The sequence below is a fragment of the Lycorma delicatula genome, chromosome 6, assembly GCF_047948215.1.
Source record: "Lycorma delicatula isolate Av1 chromosome 6, ASM4794821v1, whole genome shotgun sequence".
In the NCBI taxonomy this organism is placed as follows: domain Eukaryota; kingdom Metazoa; phylum Arthropoda; class Insecta; order Hemiptera; family Fulgoridae; genus Lycorma; species Lycorma delicatula.
In genome coordinates, this window is record NC_134460.1 from 86,332,684 (window position 1) to 86,349,117 (window position 16,434).

The window sequence follows — 16,434 nt, forward strand, 5'->3', positions numbered from 1 at the left end:
AGTAAACAAAGGTCATGTACTTGTGATCATTGCTTTGTACAAAAGTCATCTAGATTGTCTAATATTGATCCGTTAATAATAAAATAAATAGTAGGAAAATTTTACACTATGTAAATGATAGAATATTATAAAATGCTATGGCTATTATTAGCAAGCAATAAGTGCATTGTAGATTACATTATTTATGTGGTGTTAACTTTGACTACTAAAGAAATATAAAAAAGATTTTTGTACTAAAACTTACATTCACATACAGAATTGAAGAAACAATATAATTAACAATTTAAACATTAAAAATTATAATAAAAATAATAAAATAGAAACAAATCTTTTTAAAAACACTTTAATAACTATAACATAATTGTACATAAATTTTCAAACCACCCTTGGACACGTAAAGCTAATATGTACTACATGATTAATAAAGCGTATATTTATACTAATGATAATACTAATCAATTAAGCATTTAAATTAATAAAATATTGCAAAATAAAACAGATATAATGAGTTTATTGAAACTACAACAGAGGTTTATTAATAAACAATATCTATCTGAAAAAACAAAGAAGCAATAAGTGATATGAATAAAATTACCCACAAACACGCACGAGTTTATTTATAAATATTCGTATTTATCACGTACATAAATTATGATTAAAATAAAATATTATATTATTATTTAAATCATATAAATATCATAAAACCAAAAGTTCAATAAAAATTGTGCAATAATAGTAAATTTGACCTACTGAGAATTTACAAAATCAGGCATAAATAAATAAATAATTTAAATCAGATAAAAATATAATTACATATATCACATCAAAATTAATAAATAAAGAAGTGAAGTGGTTGAAGTTCATATTAATATTTAAAAAAATAATAAATGTATAATAAAACAAATATAGGAATATATTTGAAATAAATGAAGTCAGTACAAAATAAAAATAAAAAAATTCAAGATATATTAGTGATCTGTATTTGTTAAAAAACAAAACAAAAGATTTGGAGTTTTTTTATAATTAGCACTATTTTTTTAACAAACCCCATCAATTGAGTAAAATAATTTTTTATTTAATTTTATTTTAATTTTAAGTAAGTTGGTAAAAAGATGTTTTAAATGGGTCTAAAATTTATTAAAATTAGTAACTTATCTTTGCTAATTTATGTATGCCTCTTTCTCACAGGTTAAAGTATTGTGCTGTGAAATATGAAAATATATTGCTTCTCTATTTCTTAGAGTGAATGTTATTTTTCAGAGATATATGAATACATTTTTTGTAGAAAAGTACATTATTTCCATGTAAGAATGCTTTAAAAACTTTACATTCTTAATTTGCTAAATAATTTATATATATTTAGGAATACTGAACAATGAAAAATGACTATTACTTCATCTGTAATTGATATAATAATAATAATGTAACTGATGATAAGAGAAATTTTCATGAAAGTACATAAGGTTTCTTCACTAAAATGCTTACTATATATATATATATATATATATATATATATATATATATATATATACCAGCATAGCTCATTTGGATAACAGTGGGTTGTATTCCATGGATGAACTATGAACCACATAATGCTGTGAATGCCTTCCTCGAGTCAATACTTCCATTTTGGATGAAATACACAGGATATCATAAACTGATAAAATCCAGAAAAGGTTATATATCCAGGACACATCTCTTATTTCATAATCTGCATAAGAATAACTTAAAATTTCCATACAAATCACATTCTGAAATTTTTTAGGTATAGGATATTTCACCTGAGATTGAAGCGTTACTAAGTTCAGTAGCAGTTCATAGGTACTTTCATTTCTTGTCAAAAGAAATATTAATCTGTTCATATAAGAAAATATTTCTTAAGGAAGATAAATAGCTATAATTACTTTTAATAATCTAGGGGTATATCAATTTTAGATTGTTATAAGCGAGAAATTGAATCATCTGAAAATAACTAAACTCACCACAGCACAGAAAGAAGTTGTCCAGGGAAAAATTCAAAGAACGAATTGCTTCCCCAAATGTACCTCTCTTTTACAAATGTTATACCTAAAGTTCAATTAATTCCAAACATTTATATGTTAAGCAACAGTTATAACTAATCTGTACATAGAATTTGTAATAGGAAAATTTAGTTTTTTCAACGTAAATTTTATAATCATAATACGTTTTATAACAATGATAACTGATACACTCAATATAATTTAAAAAAATTGTATAATTCAAATTAGAATAAAAAATTATGCAATAGTTGGTTTTTAAATGAGTTAAAATACTTAATTACTGCCATTATGTAGTAAAAATTTTAGCACTAAAAATATAAGGAAACTTATTAATAAAATGAATATACCACTTGCAATGACAGACACAAAAATCCAGGATCTGTAATGGCTTCCTTTTAATAATTCTTCATGACCTAAAACGATTAATAAGAAGTTTAAAAAATACAAACATAGTAAAAAAATCATAATGCATTAGATCTTTTAGAACGACCAATAGCAGCTTCTCTACCAGTTACAAAAACCAACTACGTTAAGCCTCCCAACAAAGAAAAAGGCAAAAATTTTGAAAATATTGGGCATTTTGTTTTTCCAAACTTTATGTTAATAATCTAACAGCAAACCTTACCTAATCAATGTTTTGTTTTATGTAATAATATTTGATAAATGTAAACCCAGACAAAAACTAAATCAAAGAATTTATACAGAATGTGTCAAAAATACTGAATGGTAAAAAATACTTATACATGTACACTCTTACGTACTGGTAGTACAAATATTAACTGAACTTGAAAGTGAAGGTCTTTTGAACAAAAGATTAATTACTACAGCTCATTTTGATAAATCATGAATAAATTTTTACCCTCGATGGAATGGAGATGGTATATGTGTTTGGGTATGAGGGATATTACTAAAATAATAACAGATCTTAAAAATATATTACTTCTTCCTTAAGCAACACAAAAGTATGGTCAGGGTATGAAATACTATAGTTTGTGTGCATATCTGTTAGCATTTTCCTCAAAAACTACTGGACCAATTTCAATGCGGGTTTTTGCATTACATAGATAGTGCTTCAGAGCAGGTTTTTAGATTAGTTTTACGGTTATAAGCCGCCATGGGTTGCTGCAGTAGATATGTTTTTTCAAAATGGCTTTTGAATGTTTTTAAGTCTTTCTAACTCCAGGAAGGCTGCATTATTGTGTGGATTATAAAATAATTTATGCTGATCAAGTATACTAAACTTTCATCATCAGCCAATAAACATCTCACTGTTGGGCACAAGCCTACTAATCTTTAAAACATAATAAACAAAAAATAAAATAAAAAATTTTTAAAAACCCGACGAAAAAACCTTAAAAAATGTGAAATAATTAAATAACTGTATTTTTACCTTATAATCCTGTGACATTGTGATTTGCTTTAAGACAATAAAATTTAAGATTTAAGACTGTTGTGGATGACTACATAGATAAACTTCAGTTATCATCATAGCCACGCACGATGGTTAACCAAAATCTTAAATTTTATTGTCTTAAAAATAATATCACAGAAGATTATAAGGTAAAAATACAGTTATTTAATTACTTCACGTTTTAAAAATTTTTTCATCTTGAGGTTTTAAAATATTTAATTTTATTTTTTTATTGATTACTGCAAGGTTCAAAATATATCTGATCTTGGACAAAGAATATTTGCACTGAGTTCTCTGTGGTTTTAAATTTAAATTTACTATTAACTATTTACTATTTGACAGAGTAGACAGCACATAACACACAGAATAAGGTTTTAGTAGACATGATAAGTTGAGAACGGATTATCATTGTTTGTCCATTATTGATGCCCTCTTCAAAAATGGCAATTCAATTATTGAAAACAAATATACCTTTTGCTCATATCTGACATCTGTTGCTGAAGATCTATTCTCAAACAAAAAAGAATAAATTTAAGGTCAGATACTTCAACATGCCTTTGCATTGAAGATAAAACTTCTTGGTCAAAATTGTTTTGGGCAGATCTAAAGAAAATATTGAAAAATGATTGCAGCAGCTACCTTGTATTTTGTTAATGCCCACAGTGTTCACTGACAAAACAAACTGTTTCTCTTAATGTCAGGCATGGCCAGCCATAGAATATTGTATCCGAATCTACATTTTAATTCAAATAAGGTGCAAAAATATTTAATGCAAAAATTAAATATTAATTATTTAATGCAAAAATTGAGTGTGTGGGACCATATTGGTAGGAGGAATTTTTGTAAAACTTTTTTTAATGAATAATCAGAAAATGTAATGGAAGTTATACTCATGACTGATGAAGCATGTTTGAATTGTCAGGTACTATCAGCAAACTAAATTTTCACTACAAGGGTGATGAAAAGCCAAAATTAATTTACAAGACTCCTGCACTACGAAGGAGGGAGAGTTTACTGCAGATTTCATTTCATAGAATCATAGCCTACACTTCTCCAAAGTCCATAATGGCATTACAATTAGATTTACAGTAATGACGTATCAAAATTCTGTGTACTTTTATAAAACCAGAATACCTTTATCATAAAATTGATTTTCAATCTTATCAAACATTATAAACCATGATTTCAGTTGGATAGATGCCACTGCTTATACAGTATAGATAAAAATAACTGTAGTACAAAAAATGTTCTCATGTCATACCACATCCTGATTTGGAGATGTCCTGCTTTGACTATATGAAATAAACAGCTTTGACTATATGAAATTGCTTTCTTTGGTATTGCCTGAAGAGGAAAATTTTCACCACAAAGCCAAAAAATACCAATAAATTGAAACATAGAAAATAGAAACTGAAGAGATGAAAAAGCAACTATTCCTAAAGATGAGTGGGAGCCTAAAAATAATAAAAGATCTTAAAAATGTATTACTTCTTTAAGCAACACAGAAGTACGGTCAGGATATGAAATACTATAATTTGTAAAACCACTAAAAGATTATTAGACATTTTTATTGCATGTTTCACAAATAGTCTTTAAAGTGATTAGGTCTGAAAACATATGATCTTAAACATAATTTTACATCCATCAACCTAATGTAAGGGTTCATCATAAACTACTCATCTTTGCCTGTTTTTTTTTTCTTCAGTCATTTGACTGGTTTAATGCAGTTCTCCAAGATTCCCTGCTAGTCGTTTCATTTCATTATACCCCCTACATCCTACATCCCTAACAATTTGTTTACATATTCCAAACATTGCCTGCCTACACAATTTTTTCCTTCTTCCTGATCTTCCAATATTAAAATGACTATTCCTTTGTCTGTTTTAACACAAGTTACATGCATACTGCCAGTTAATGAATAAGGATTTAATCATCTGCTCCTAATAAAGTCTAATAAATAACATGAAGATTTCTATATTTTCAGACAACTCATTTACTTATCTAGCTACCTCAAATATACAGCAATACATTTCTAATATATAACATATACAGATTCAGCATTTTTTAATTTGTTTCATTTTTAGAAGAGGTTCCTTGATGTTGAAAGACACATAAGGATTTAATTTAAATTACTGAGAAAGAAAAAAAAATTGATAAAATTCTGCCTGAAACAGAAATTAAATTGGTGACTTACATTTAGTAGTATACATCATTTTTAATGACCAAATAATAATGATTATATACAGTTAAATTACAACCAAGAATTAAATAATGTTAAGAACAGGAAAACATTTCTTAATACTTCAGCAAAATATTAATACTTCTTCAATATATATATTAACATCTAAAACAGAAAGTTGCTGAGAAAATCAGACAATTAAGATTTTAAATCAAAGATAAACCATGATTATGATTAAAATGATTTCTTACAAAAACCTAACTCTTAGTATTCGAAGTCTAAACAAATTACTAAAAAATAATATTCAATAGAATAATTTTATTCTATTGATAATAAAATTATCAGCTGAAATCATATTTAAGAGAAATAATATTCAGTTAGATTTATCATTCTATTAAAATTTTCTTTTTCTTTTTGTCTTCAGTCATTTGACTGGTTTGATGCAGCTCTCCAAGATTCCCTATCTAGTGCTAGTCGTTTCATTTCAGTATACCCCCTACATCCTACATCCCTAACAATTTGTTTTACATATTCCAAATGTTGCTTACCCGCACAATTTTATCTATCTACGTGTCCCTCCAATATTAAAGCGACTATTCCAAGATGCCTTAATATGTGACCTATAAGTCTGTCTCTTCTTTTAGCTATGTTTTTCCAAATGCTTCTTTCTTTATCTATTTGCAACAACACCTCTTCATTTATCACTTTATCCACCCATTTGATTTTTAACATTCTCCTATAGCACCACATTTCAAAAGCTTCTAATCTTTTCTTCTCAGATATTCCGATCATCCAAGTTTCACTTCCATATAAAACGACACTCCAAACATGTACTTTCAAAAATCTTTTCCTGACATTTAAATTAATTTTTGATGTAAACAAATTATATTTCTGACTGAAAGCTTGTTTCGCCTGTGCTATTCGACATTTTATATCGCTCCTGCTTTGTCCATCTTTAGTAATTCTACTTCCCAAATAACAAAATTCTTCTACCTCCATAATCTTTTCTCCTCCTATTTTCACATTCAGTGGTCCATCGTGTTTATTTCTACTACATTTCATTACTTTCGTTTTGTTCTTGTTTATTTTCATGTGGTAGTTCTTATGTAGGACTTCATCCATGCCATTCATTGTTTCTTCTAAATCCTTTTTACGTTCAGCTAGAATTACTATATCATCAGCAAATCGTAGCATCTTTATCTTTTCACCTTGTACTGTTACTCCAAATCTAAATTGTTCTTTAACATCATTAACTGATAGTTATATGTAAAGATTAAAAAGTAACAGGGACAGGGAACATCATTGTCGGACTCCCTTTCTTATTACGGCTTCTTTCTTATGTTCTTCAATTATTACTGTTGTTGTTTGGTTGTAAATTTCAGCAATTGTTCTTCTATCTCTGTATTTGAACCCTAATTTTTTGAAATGATTATAAAAATGTTATATATGGTTTTATTATATATAAAAAACACGCAATAAATCTTACCATTTTTACTAAATATTATTTTAAAAGTTAAATCTTCTTTCCAACCTGCTGTGTTACTATCAGCAGCTCTTTTCCTTCTTGAAACACCTTTAAAATCATTGTGATCACATAAATCCGTTCTCTGAATTAAAAAAAAAAAAAAAAACAAGAAACCTTGTAATAAACATTTTGACAAATGAATGGATATACAATAAACATTACATTTATTATTATTATTTGACTCTTTCATATCATCAACTAATACAAACATATAAGCTTAATTTCAGTTTCCCAATAGCTCTTACCCAGTTAAAGTCTAATAATTCCTGGGTTGTGTCATTAAGTAATCTTGATCATAAGGATTCAACTTCAGTTAAATATATGATTTTAAGTTAAGTATATTAAAAATTTGTTCATATTCTTCCTAACCCAACCTCAAAACAGTTAGCACTTGCATACTAACTTATCTGACACAACAGTCGTTACCTCAGTTTTCCGCTACCCAATAAGTCAAAAGTAATTATTTTTCTCACTAAAGTAATCGTCTCAAAGATGAGGAAAACAAAGACAATTTGTGAGAACTGCGTTTCTCTTAACAATTAATTGATTATAAAGTTACAAAGTGTAATGCATACTTCTTTAATAATCTATATCATTATAGCTACAACAGTTACATCAATATTCAGTGATTAGCATGTATTTTTTTTTAGATGATGATTGGTGAGAATTTTTTATATCACTAGGCAATAGCTTTTTATAAGCTAAGCATTTTTTTTATTTTAGAAGCTAGCCTACCACTATGCTAACTGGCTAAACAACTTATATTTAGTTTACTTATAGTTACTTATATTTAGTTTTACAACACTTAGTGAGGAGAAAAACAGATCAATTTATTGTTTTAAAAGAGTAAGCATAAAAAAGGGGAGATGTAAAGATCTATGAGGTAAGTAATTAAAGTATCTGGGGTAAAAGCCATAGTACTGGGGGTTAAAGCCACCGCTTCAAAGTTTCAGGAGTGTTTTATAAGAGTGAAAGAGGAATGATATGGAATGAAATTCCAATTACATCTATGGAATTGCTTTCTAAGTTGTTTTATATAAACTTCTATATTTAAACATATTGAGCATCAAAGAGGAAAATATGTATAAATTAGAAGCTTACAGTATGGAGAAATGGAAAGAAATTATATCAGAAATGCATGTATTTGAAATAAAATGAAAATAAATTACGCAAACCTGAGATGGTTGTGTTTTTTGGTTTTTGATAATTAATTGTTATATATTTTTAAGCATTGAATCCAAAAATAACCTTTATTTTTTTCCACCACGTCAGTTTTTTTTTGCAAATCGCAAATTTAAATATTTGTAAAAAGTTGGAAAATTGTGAAAATGTGATACTGGGGGTTGGGTCACTGACCCCTGACCCCTTAATTTCTAATCAAAATTGCTACCAAATAAGCCCAATTTCTATATAGTGCATTTTTAAATTAATTAATTTTTATAAGGTACATCATGCCTTTGGAATCCACTCTCTCTCTCTTCAACCACCCTTCTTTAGTGGTCCTGACATTAGAAAAATTTTCAAAGATGAAAATTTTGAGAAACAAATGAAAGTTGCAGAAAAAGAAGCCTGGGGAACCTTTAAAGATGTAGTACCAAATTTCTGGGCAATAAGAAGGACCCAAACTTCAAATCAATCGTAGAACATCCTGCAGAAGTACAAAAATTTAGGCTGATCCATGAGATTGAAGGTTCACTTCCTGAATTCACATATGGACTATTTTCCTGAAACTCTGGGTGTCGTTAGCAAAGAGATGGATGGGAGATTTCATCAGGACATGAACGAAATGCAAAGGAGGTATCAAGGAAAATGGACTGCTATGATGATGGCAGAATATTGTAGAATATTACACTGAGATGAATGCTATAGAGAACATAGAAGGAAAAGCGTGAAGCAAGGTATAAGCTGTCCAAAGAAACTTCGACACATGGAATAAAATTGTAAGTATTTTACATATTACATCATTAAGAGTGATTGAAGAGGGAAAACCACTCCGTTTCCAAAGGCATAACATACCTTATAAAAATTAATTTAATAAATAAAAAATAAATTAATTTAAAAATGAACTATAATAAAAGTTTGGCTTATTTTGTGGCAATTTTGATTAGAAATAAGGGGTCAGGGGTCAGTGACCCACCCCCGCCCCCCTCGTCATTCCATTCAGCTGTTTAGTTATAAGAATGCATAGTATAAGCCAAAAAAGAGAATATATTACATTAATTTATTGTAAAAAAAAAATAATGTCTATTTTATCATATCAGATTTTTGCAATTTTTCAACTTTTTACAAATTTTAAAATTTTCGATTTGCGAAAAATGCTGACGTGATGGAGTAAAATGAAGGTTATTTTCGGATTCAGCGCTAAAAAATACATAGGAATCGATTATCAAAAGTTAAAAACCATTCCACAACCCAAATTTTGCAGACTTGCATTATCAATGAATGGATAGAAAAATCTAAATTGAGAATTTTGCACCAATCTCAAATGATGAAGGTAGATTTTAGACAGAGATAAAAGGTAAAGGATCAAGAGATTGATCAAGGAGGCATGTTGAATATAATAAATTAAGTTAAAGGAACGAAGGTAGGAAACCAGTTTCAGATAAGTTACAATCACCTTGAGGAGATGTTTGAATATGAGTGATAAAAAGGCAGAAAAAAAAATTAATCACTAGAATTGATTCACATCTTAATAAAAAGCCTGATTTTAGAAAATATAAATAAGAAGAAATACATTTTTTTAAGAAACATTAAAAAGTTATACCTTATCTGTATATCTCTACAACACTGTTACAAACGATTGCTAAATCTTACATATTATTTCATTGGATATCACCAAGCTTTAGGCCATAGTTTTGATGCATAGTTACAGCCATGTTCTGTCAAAAGATGATTATATGATAAAAGTATTTAACACAATCTTATAAAAAGACTGAAGGGCAGTGACTAAATTTACTATCAAGATTAGGACATTCATAGCAAGGTTAATTACATCACTGTGAAGAACTCGATCTTTTAACTCCAACTCTTTCCCAAAGAAAAGGAAATAGGATCAGATATTTTTTAAACAGACCACCTATTTACAAACCACAAAAAATTAATTATGACCAACACTATAAAAACTATCAGATAATTTATGTTACTAAATAAGCTAAAAAATAATATATAGGTTATAATATACAAACCAGATAACAATGGTGTTTAAGAATACAAGCTACAAGTTGTACTGATATGATCAATTCATCTCCTTCTTTCATACCATCAAACATAAATACACGGAACAAAAATGTTACTATCAAATCATTTTGAGGATCAACAATTGGATGCCATGGACTAATATTCTGTAAAAAAAAAGGTCATAACAACACATCCTTGTCCAGCAAATTCAGAAACATAACAAGCTATAGGTACATTCAATACGTGACTAAGAAATATTAAAAGCCCTGAATCAACAAGGATGAATCAGATTGATTTCTATGATATCATATTAATAGATCAAAATACACTATCAATGACTGGATATTACTAAAATAATCTCCTTTTATTAAAGGGTTAGAATTAAGAAATATAGGAGTTCAATAGAATATTAACAAATATATAACGCAATATTCAAAAAGCTACATACTCGTATTAAGGAATTGCATACTAAATACAAGAAACTATGTACAAACTACATACAAGAAACTGGTTTAAAATAAAACTACTAAATTTTTCAAAAGTATTTGGTGGTATATAATATAATTAATATAAAATGTTTTTCTTTCTGTATTAACAACAAAATTAATAAATGCTTGGATCCATAAGAGCAAATTTCTGATTCAGCTAATGAAATTCTGTAAAAGAATAACAAAAATAATATGTTTAAAAAAAAAAGTTAGTTAATTATCTATTTTAAGGTACAACAATTAAAAAAAAAAAAAAAATGTTATATCAGTACTTACAATCATATTAGGATTTCTACAACCGTTTAAATCAACTAAACTAATCGAATCAACTACTGATTTTTTCCCTTTGTTATTAATAACACGCTGTACAGTAATATTACTTAATCTTGAATATTTCCAGCCTAAAAAAAATACACAAAACTATGTATTCATCATAATATTTTATATGTTATCTATAAAAAATACGTAAGTAATTTAATGTAATAGATTATTATATATTATTTATTATAATATAATAATAATAAATATATTATTATATTAATTATTGATTTCACATAATATATATTATTACTTTATTTTACTACTACTTTAAATCATCAACTATATTTCCTCTATTATTAAATATTAAAGTAATATAATTATAATGACTAGTTATAAATTGATTATTGCGCTATTAGTTCACTACTAGCAAACTAATTTATAAAAATAGATTCAGCAATGTTACCTTGTATGTCTTGTAGAAGCTGAAGGTCTGTTATAAATAAATCAATTTAAAATTATTAGTTTTCCAAAAATTAAAATCACTTACAAAAAGATTTTATTTAATAAGGAACACAAAAATAGGGTTCATGTTGATCTGTTTTAAGTGATGTACAATCCTCCATTTTTCAAAAAGTTTGAAATAATAACTAGTACTCAAAGCAGAATCAATATGGTTTAATCAGAAATTTTAAAGATGTGTTATTAATTTAATACACTATAAAAATTTAACTACAATCCCACCATAACACACCTTTTTAAGAAAACACTACAGTTAATGTATACTGTAATCAATTGTCTTGTTTAAAAATACTGCCTATAGTTGCACATAAACTAAAACTAATAAAATCCACCAGATGAGTTAAAAGTAAGGATTTTAACCATCATTGGTGTTTTCTGATTGGATAGGAATTTAAATTTAAACAAATATATAGTAACTAGCTCCCTGTTGCAGCTTTGTCTGCACTGTATGGTTACTTGTGTTTCCCATAGTGGCCAATATTTCTATTTTATGTTTATTACTTAAGTAACCAGAGGCAGGTGTAGCCAATCATACATATAGTAACGATAACAGTGGCTGTGTTGGTTGGAGCCACAGTGCATATACCTTTGCACCTTTTAAAAAAATCAGAATTTAAAAAAACCTGAAAATGGTTTTTAAAAATTTATCTGAAGAGTATTTGTAAATTCAAAATCTACTAAATATCTTGTTTACTATAATCAGTACTGGGAAAATTTACAATCACTGTTCAAAATATTTTACCTTTCTTCACACCACTTCAAGGTCAAATTTAAAAAATCTAGAAATTGGTTTATTCACATGAAGATTACACTCACCAAAATTAGGTTGATTTATTCATTTGTTACAGATAAATTAAAAAAATAACAGGGTTTAAAAAGATTAAAAATCAATTTTAACCCTTGAAACTCGGAATGAAACTCAAAAATCTAGAAATTGGTTTTTAGATGTTCATAATCATTCAGTTCAAACCAAGCTCACACAGTAATAGACACTCACAGTTTGCGCTTCAACTGCGCTTCAAATTTGCGCTTCAACTGGCACATCTCCACTGCTACATATAAATTTTTTTTCAAGATGAAAATATCCAGAAATTTTCTCAGTTATGCCAAGAAACATAAGTAAAAATTTAGTAGTAACAGATTTAGTCGTTTTTTTTGTTTATACCGAACAAAAAAAACCCTTCCTCTTTATATAATAGTATAGATTTTGACTTTGAACTCCTACATCTAGAGCATCTATAGCATTTCAGTTTTTAGAGGTTTTAACAATTCTGATCAGCCTGAATCTGGATTTGTTCCACAAATAACATGTACATTATTTACACCATGTTTATCTAACAGAACCAACAATAGCTTGTACTACCATAGAAAACCCAAAAAGAAATAAATTAAAGTGAAAAAATTGTAATTATTAAAAATCATGAATTAAATTGCTTTTAAATTTGAAATTGTAATAAAATTTTATCATATCATTCAATGAAACACAACCACAGTAAGTCAGTTAAGAAAATTCTTCAGCTTATACATGAACTACATTGTTGAAGAATGTGACCTCCTATAGCAACAATCTATAGTGTAGTTCACCACCACAGACTGCATTCAACTAACATCATTTTGGGAAGGCTGATGGGAATAAATCATATAATATTTTATCATGCTTCTAATTACATGGCTAACAAAGAATTATTGAACACTCTCTGTTCTTTATAAGACTTTGGTCCTACACTGAATAAATTTAATTAATTACTGTAGCCTGTGTTAGTAGTTATTATTTTTATAATGATTAACATCTGGCTTGTTCCTTTTTTCCTGTATTATGGATATTATGCTATATGTAATGGAATATCCGGTTGAAGAACTAAATAAACAAGTATTAGAGATCTTAAAACTGTTCAATGGCAACCAACATAAGATTTTATTTCACAGAAAATAGTGATTTTTGTTTAAGACACAGAAATTTTTTTCAAACCAAACACTTATTTTCTCAATAGAAAAAAAATTCATCAAGGAATATACTTGCCACTTAAATCAATAAATACTTTTTATGTTTATTAATTTTTTTTTTTGTATTTACAGCTGCTATGCATAATACTGCTGTCATGTCATGACACTGTTTTTGATATTTAATCAAAATTTATTTTATTCTGGTTTTTTTTAATGATGAAAATTTGTGTTCTTAAAATTATACATCCCATTAAATTAATTATTTTTTTAAGGACAAATTTGAACTAAGAAGCTTAAACTAAAAAAAGTCTGTATTTTTCAATTTATCTGTCTGTATTTCATCTCATATAAATAAATCATAAATCAGGTACTAAATATTAATCTGAATTATAATTATCTTAAACATGAAACAATGAACACTAAATATTAAAGTACTATTTTTGAAATGTTTTTTATCAAATTTGTCATAGAACGTGTAATTCTTACCATCACCAGAATTAATAGAACTCTGGAGAAGAAGTTCTTCTCCAAGAATAATAAAATCTCCTGAAGTTACTTTTCGTGTGAAGCCACTACTTCCATGTCTAAAGAGAGTAATTTGAGAATTGAACCTGGCTTTTGATCCTCCAGTGGCAACTATTCTACTTCCAATATTAGCCATACGACCAGTTCTGAAATTTACAAATATTAATATTAAACTATAATTGCTGAAATAGTTTTTTTGAATATATATTAATAACAGAATTGCTGTCAGTTAAATATAACTGTAAATGCAACTGATGTAACCAGTAAATATAACTGATTATTTAGTTGTAGTAGTCTTAACAATGTTTTCAATTTGTATGTACATCGCATTAAGTATTTCTTTTAGTTTATTTCAAGCTAGTTTTATCTTATTCATCCTTTATATTTATATAATAATCAGGTAGTCTTTTTTTGACTTCACCTCATATGATTGTACTTGAAGTGTGCAATTATCAACCGATACACTATTACGGCCAGTATATAACTTTAGAAGAGCTTCAACCAGCAGTAACAAAGAAATGTATTTTATTTTATTGAAAGAGTAGTTTTAAAAACTGAAGTATAAATATTGAACTAAATAAAAATCTTAGATAAATAAAGGAGTGAGAATATATTATCTATGTATACCATTTTTGGATGAAAACAAAATGTTATTAAGCTGTCCTGAAAGTTTTCTGGCAACAATATTTCTAATAAGGGCCTGTTGAGAAAATCAACTGTTTTTAGGTGATGTTATGCTAGCTGCTGTATATTGCATAGATACTGGTGAACAAAGCAGAATGCAGATGCTTACAGGTACGTAATTGATACCTAAAAAAATGTGTTTCATCTATTCCCTAAAAAATGAATCTGTAATCACTGAAAAAGATGGTTTGCTTTTACTACATTTTTAAATACCAAAAGAATGTAAATAAAGAAAATTAGAAGTTGTAGATTTGAGCTTTTGTCTATATATGTATTAGCTCAATATCTGATTTAATCTTACCTACCATTGATATTGAACAGTAACCTACACTTACACTGTTTATCAACAAATTTGAGAAACAAATCAACAAAAGCGTTGTAGTCAATTCTTATACCCTTTGCCTTTGGAGAGGGGAATATATATAATTAATATTATCAAATAATGGTTAAAGTTTAAGGCCAGAGAACAAATTATTGTATATTTATTTATTTTTCTTAATTTTAAAATTTATTTGTTTGTAGACACATATTATCTCATTTTCTAGTCTTTCTGTATATTTCAAGAACTGTTCTTATAAATCAAGGAATGAAACAAGGTTGTAGTTTTTCTCTAAATTTGTTTAACATATATTTGGATGATATTAAAAAGTGGGATCTGGATGGATGCCCAGGAACTGAGTTGGATGAGGGGGTTTTTCTTAACACTATCCTTTATGCGGAAGATCAGATAATTATTCAGAATACCAAAGACCATTTGCAGAGAGTGGTGTTGGTTATACAAGATTTGTGGTGAATATAACATGGAAATCTCTCTGGAAAAAATAAATACGATGGCTTTTTTAGGATAGGCTTCAATAAGAACAAAAATTGTCATAAATGATAAAACATTAGAGCAGATTTGTCATTTTAATTACCTGGGTTCTGATATGGGTAATATGGTGATGATAAGAATATAGAGAGGAATCTTTAAATATTCCATTCTGTGTGCGGTATGATTAGTTGTGTTCTCATTAGGAAAGCTTCAAGTGATACTCAGCTTAAATTCTAAAGTATTATGGCTGTCCCAGTGCTCTTATATGGTACAGAAAGTTGGTCCTGTACAACAAGAGATTTTTACAGGATCACTGCCTCTGAAATGAGATTCTTATGAGCAGTAAAGGGTGCACTTTGAGGGGTCGAATGCATAATGAAGATGTCCAGAATGAGTTAGGCAAAAAATGATCTTTGAAAAGAAAAAGATGCAGTATAAGGAAGACTGGAATTAACAATTAGAATGCATGGCAGATGATAGTATTCTGAAAATGACAAAATATTATGCTCCATTTGGAAGAAGACGAATAGGACAACCTAAGAAGAGATGATTTGAGACCAGAACAGTAAAATGCCTAATCCTTGCTGGGGAGAAAATGAAGAACTCTAAGTTTAAGGCTGGAGAGAACAAATTATTGTGTGTTTATTTAGTTGTCTTAATTTTAAAATTTGTTTGTCTGTAGACACATATTATCTAATTTTCTATTCTTCTGTAATAACATTTTTCTTACATTTTTTTTACTTTTCAATGGTATACAGATAAATACATTTACACTACTTGTATATAATTAAAGGAAAAAGTATTCATTTTTACCTTATGGCAGCTATTACAGTAAATAAGTAAATGTAAATGTTGTTATAGGAGTGAATGCAACCTGAATTTTGGTGGG

The 16,434-nt window shown here is 27.8% G+C and overlaps 1 protein-coding gene across 1 annotated transcript in view; it reads right to left on the reverse strand.

Moving 5' to 3' along the window:
- Positions 1 to 2,250: 2,250 nt before the first annotated feature.
- The window catches only part of LOC142326717 (uncharacterized), an 82,058-nt gene continuing 67,874 nt past the window's right edge, over positions 2,251 to 16,434 (reverse strand). The window contains exons 6-10 of the mRNA XM_075369363.1: positions 14,012 to 14,196; positions 11,078 to 11,202; positions 10,322 to 10,477; positions 7,098 to 7,218; positions 2,251 to 2,434 (exon numbers count right to left, since the gene is read on the reverse strand). Coding sequence (XP_075225478.1) covers positions 2,295 to 2,434; positions 7,098 to 7,218; positions 10,322 to 10,477; positions 11,078 to 11,202; positions 14,012 to 14,196 — 727 coding nt within the window. The 3' untranslated portion in view covers positions 2,251 to 2,294. The remainder of the gene's footprint in view (positions 2,435 to 7,097; positions 7,219 to 10,321; positions 10,478 to 11,077; positions 11,203 to 14,011; positions 14,197 to 16,434) is intronic.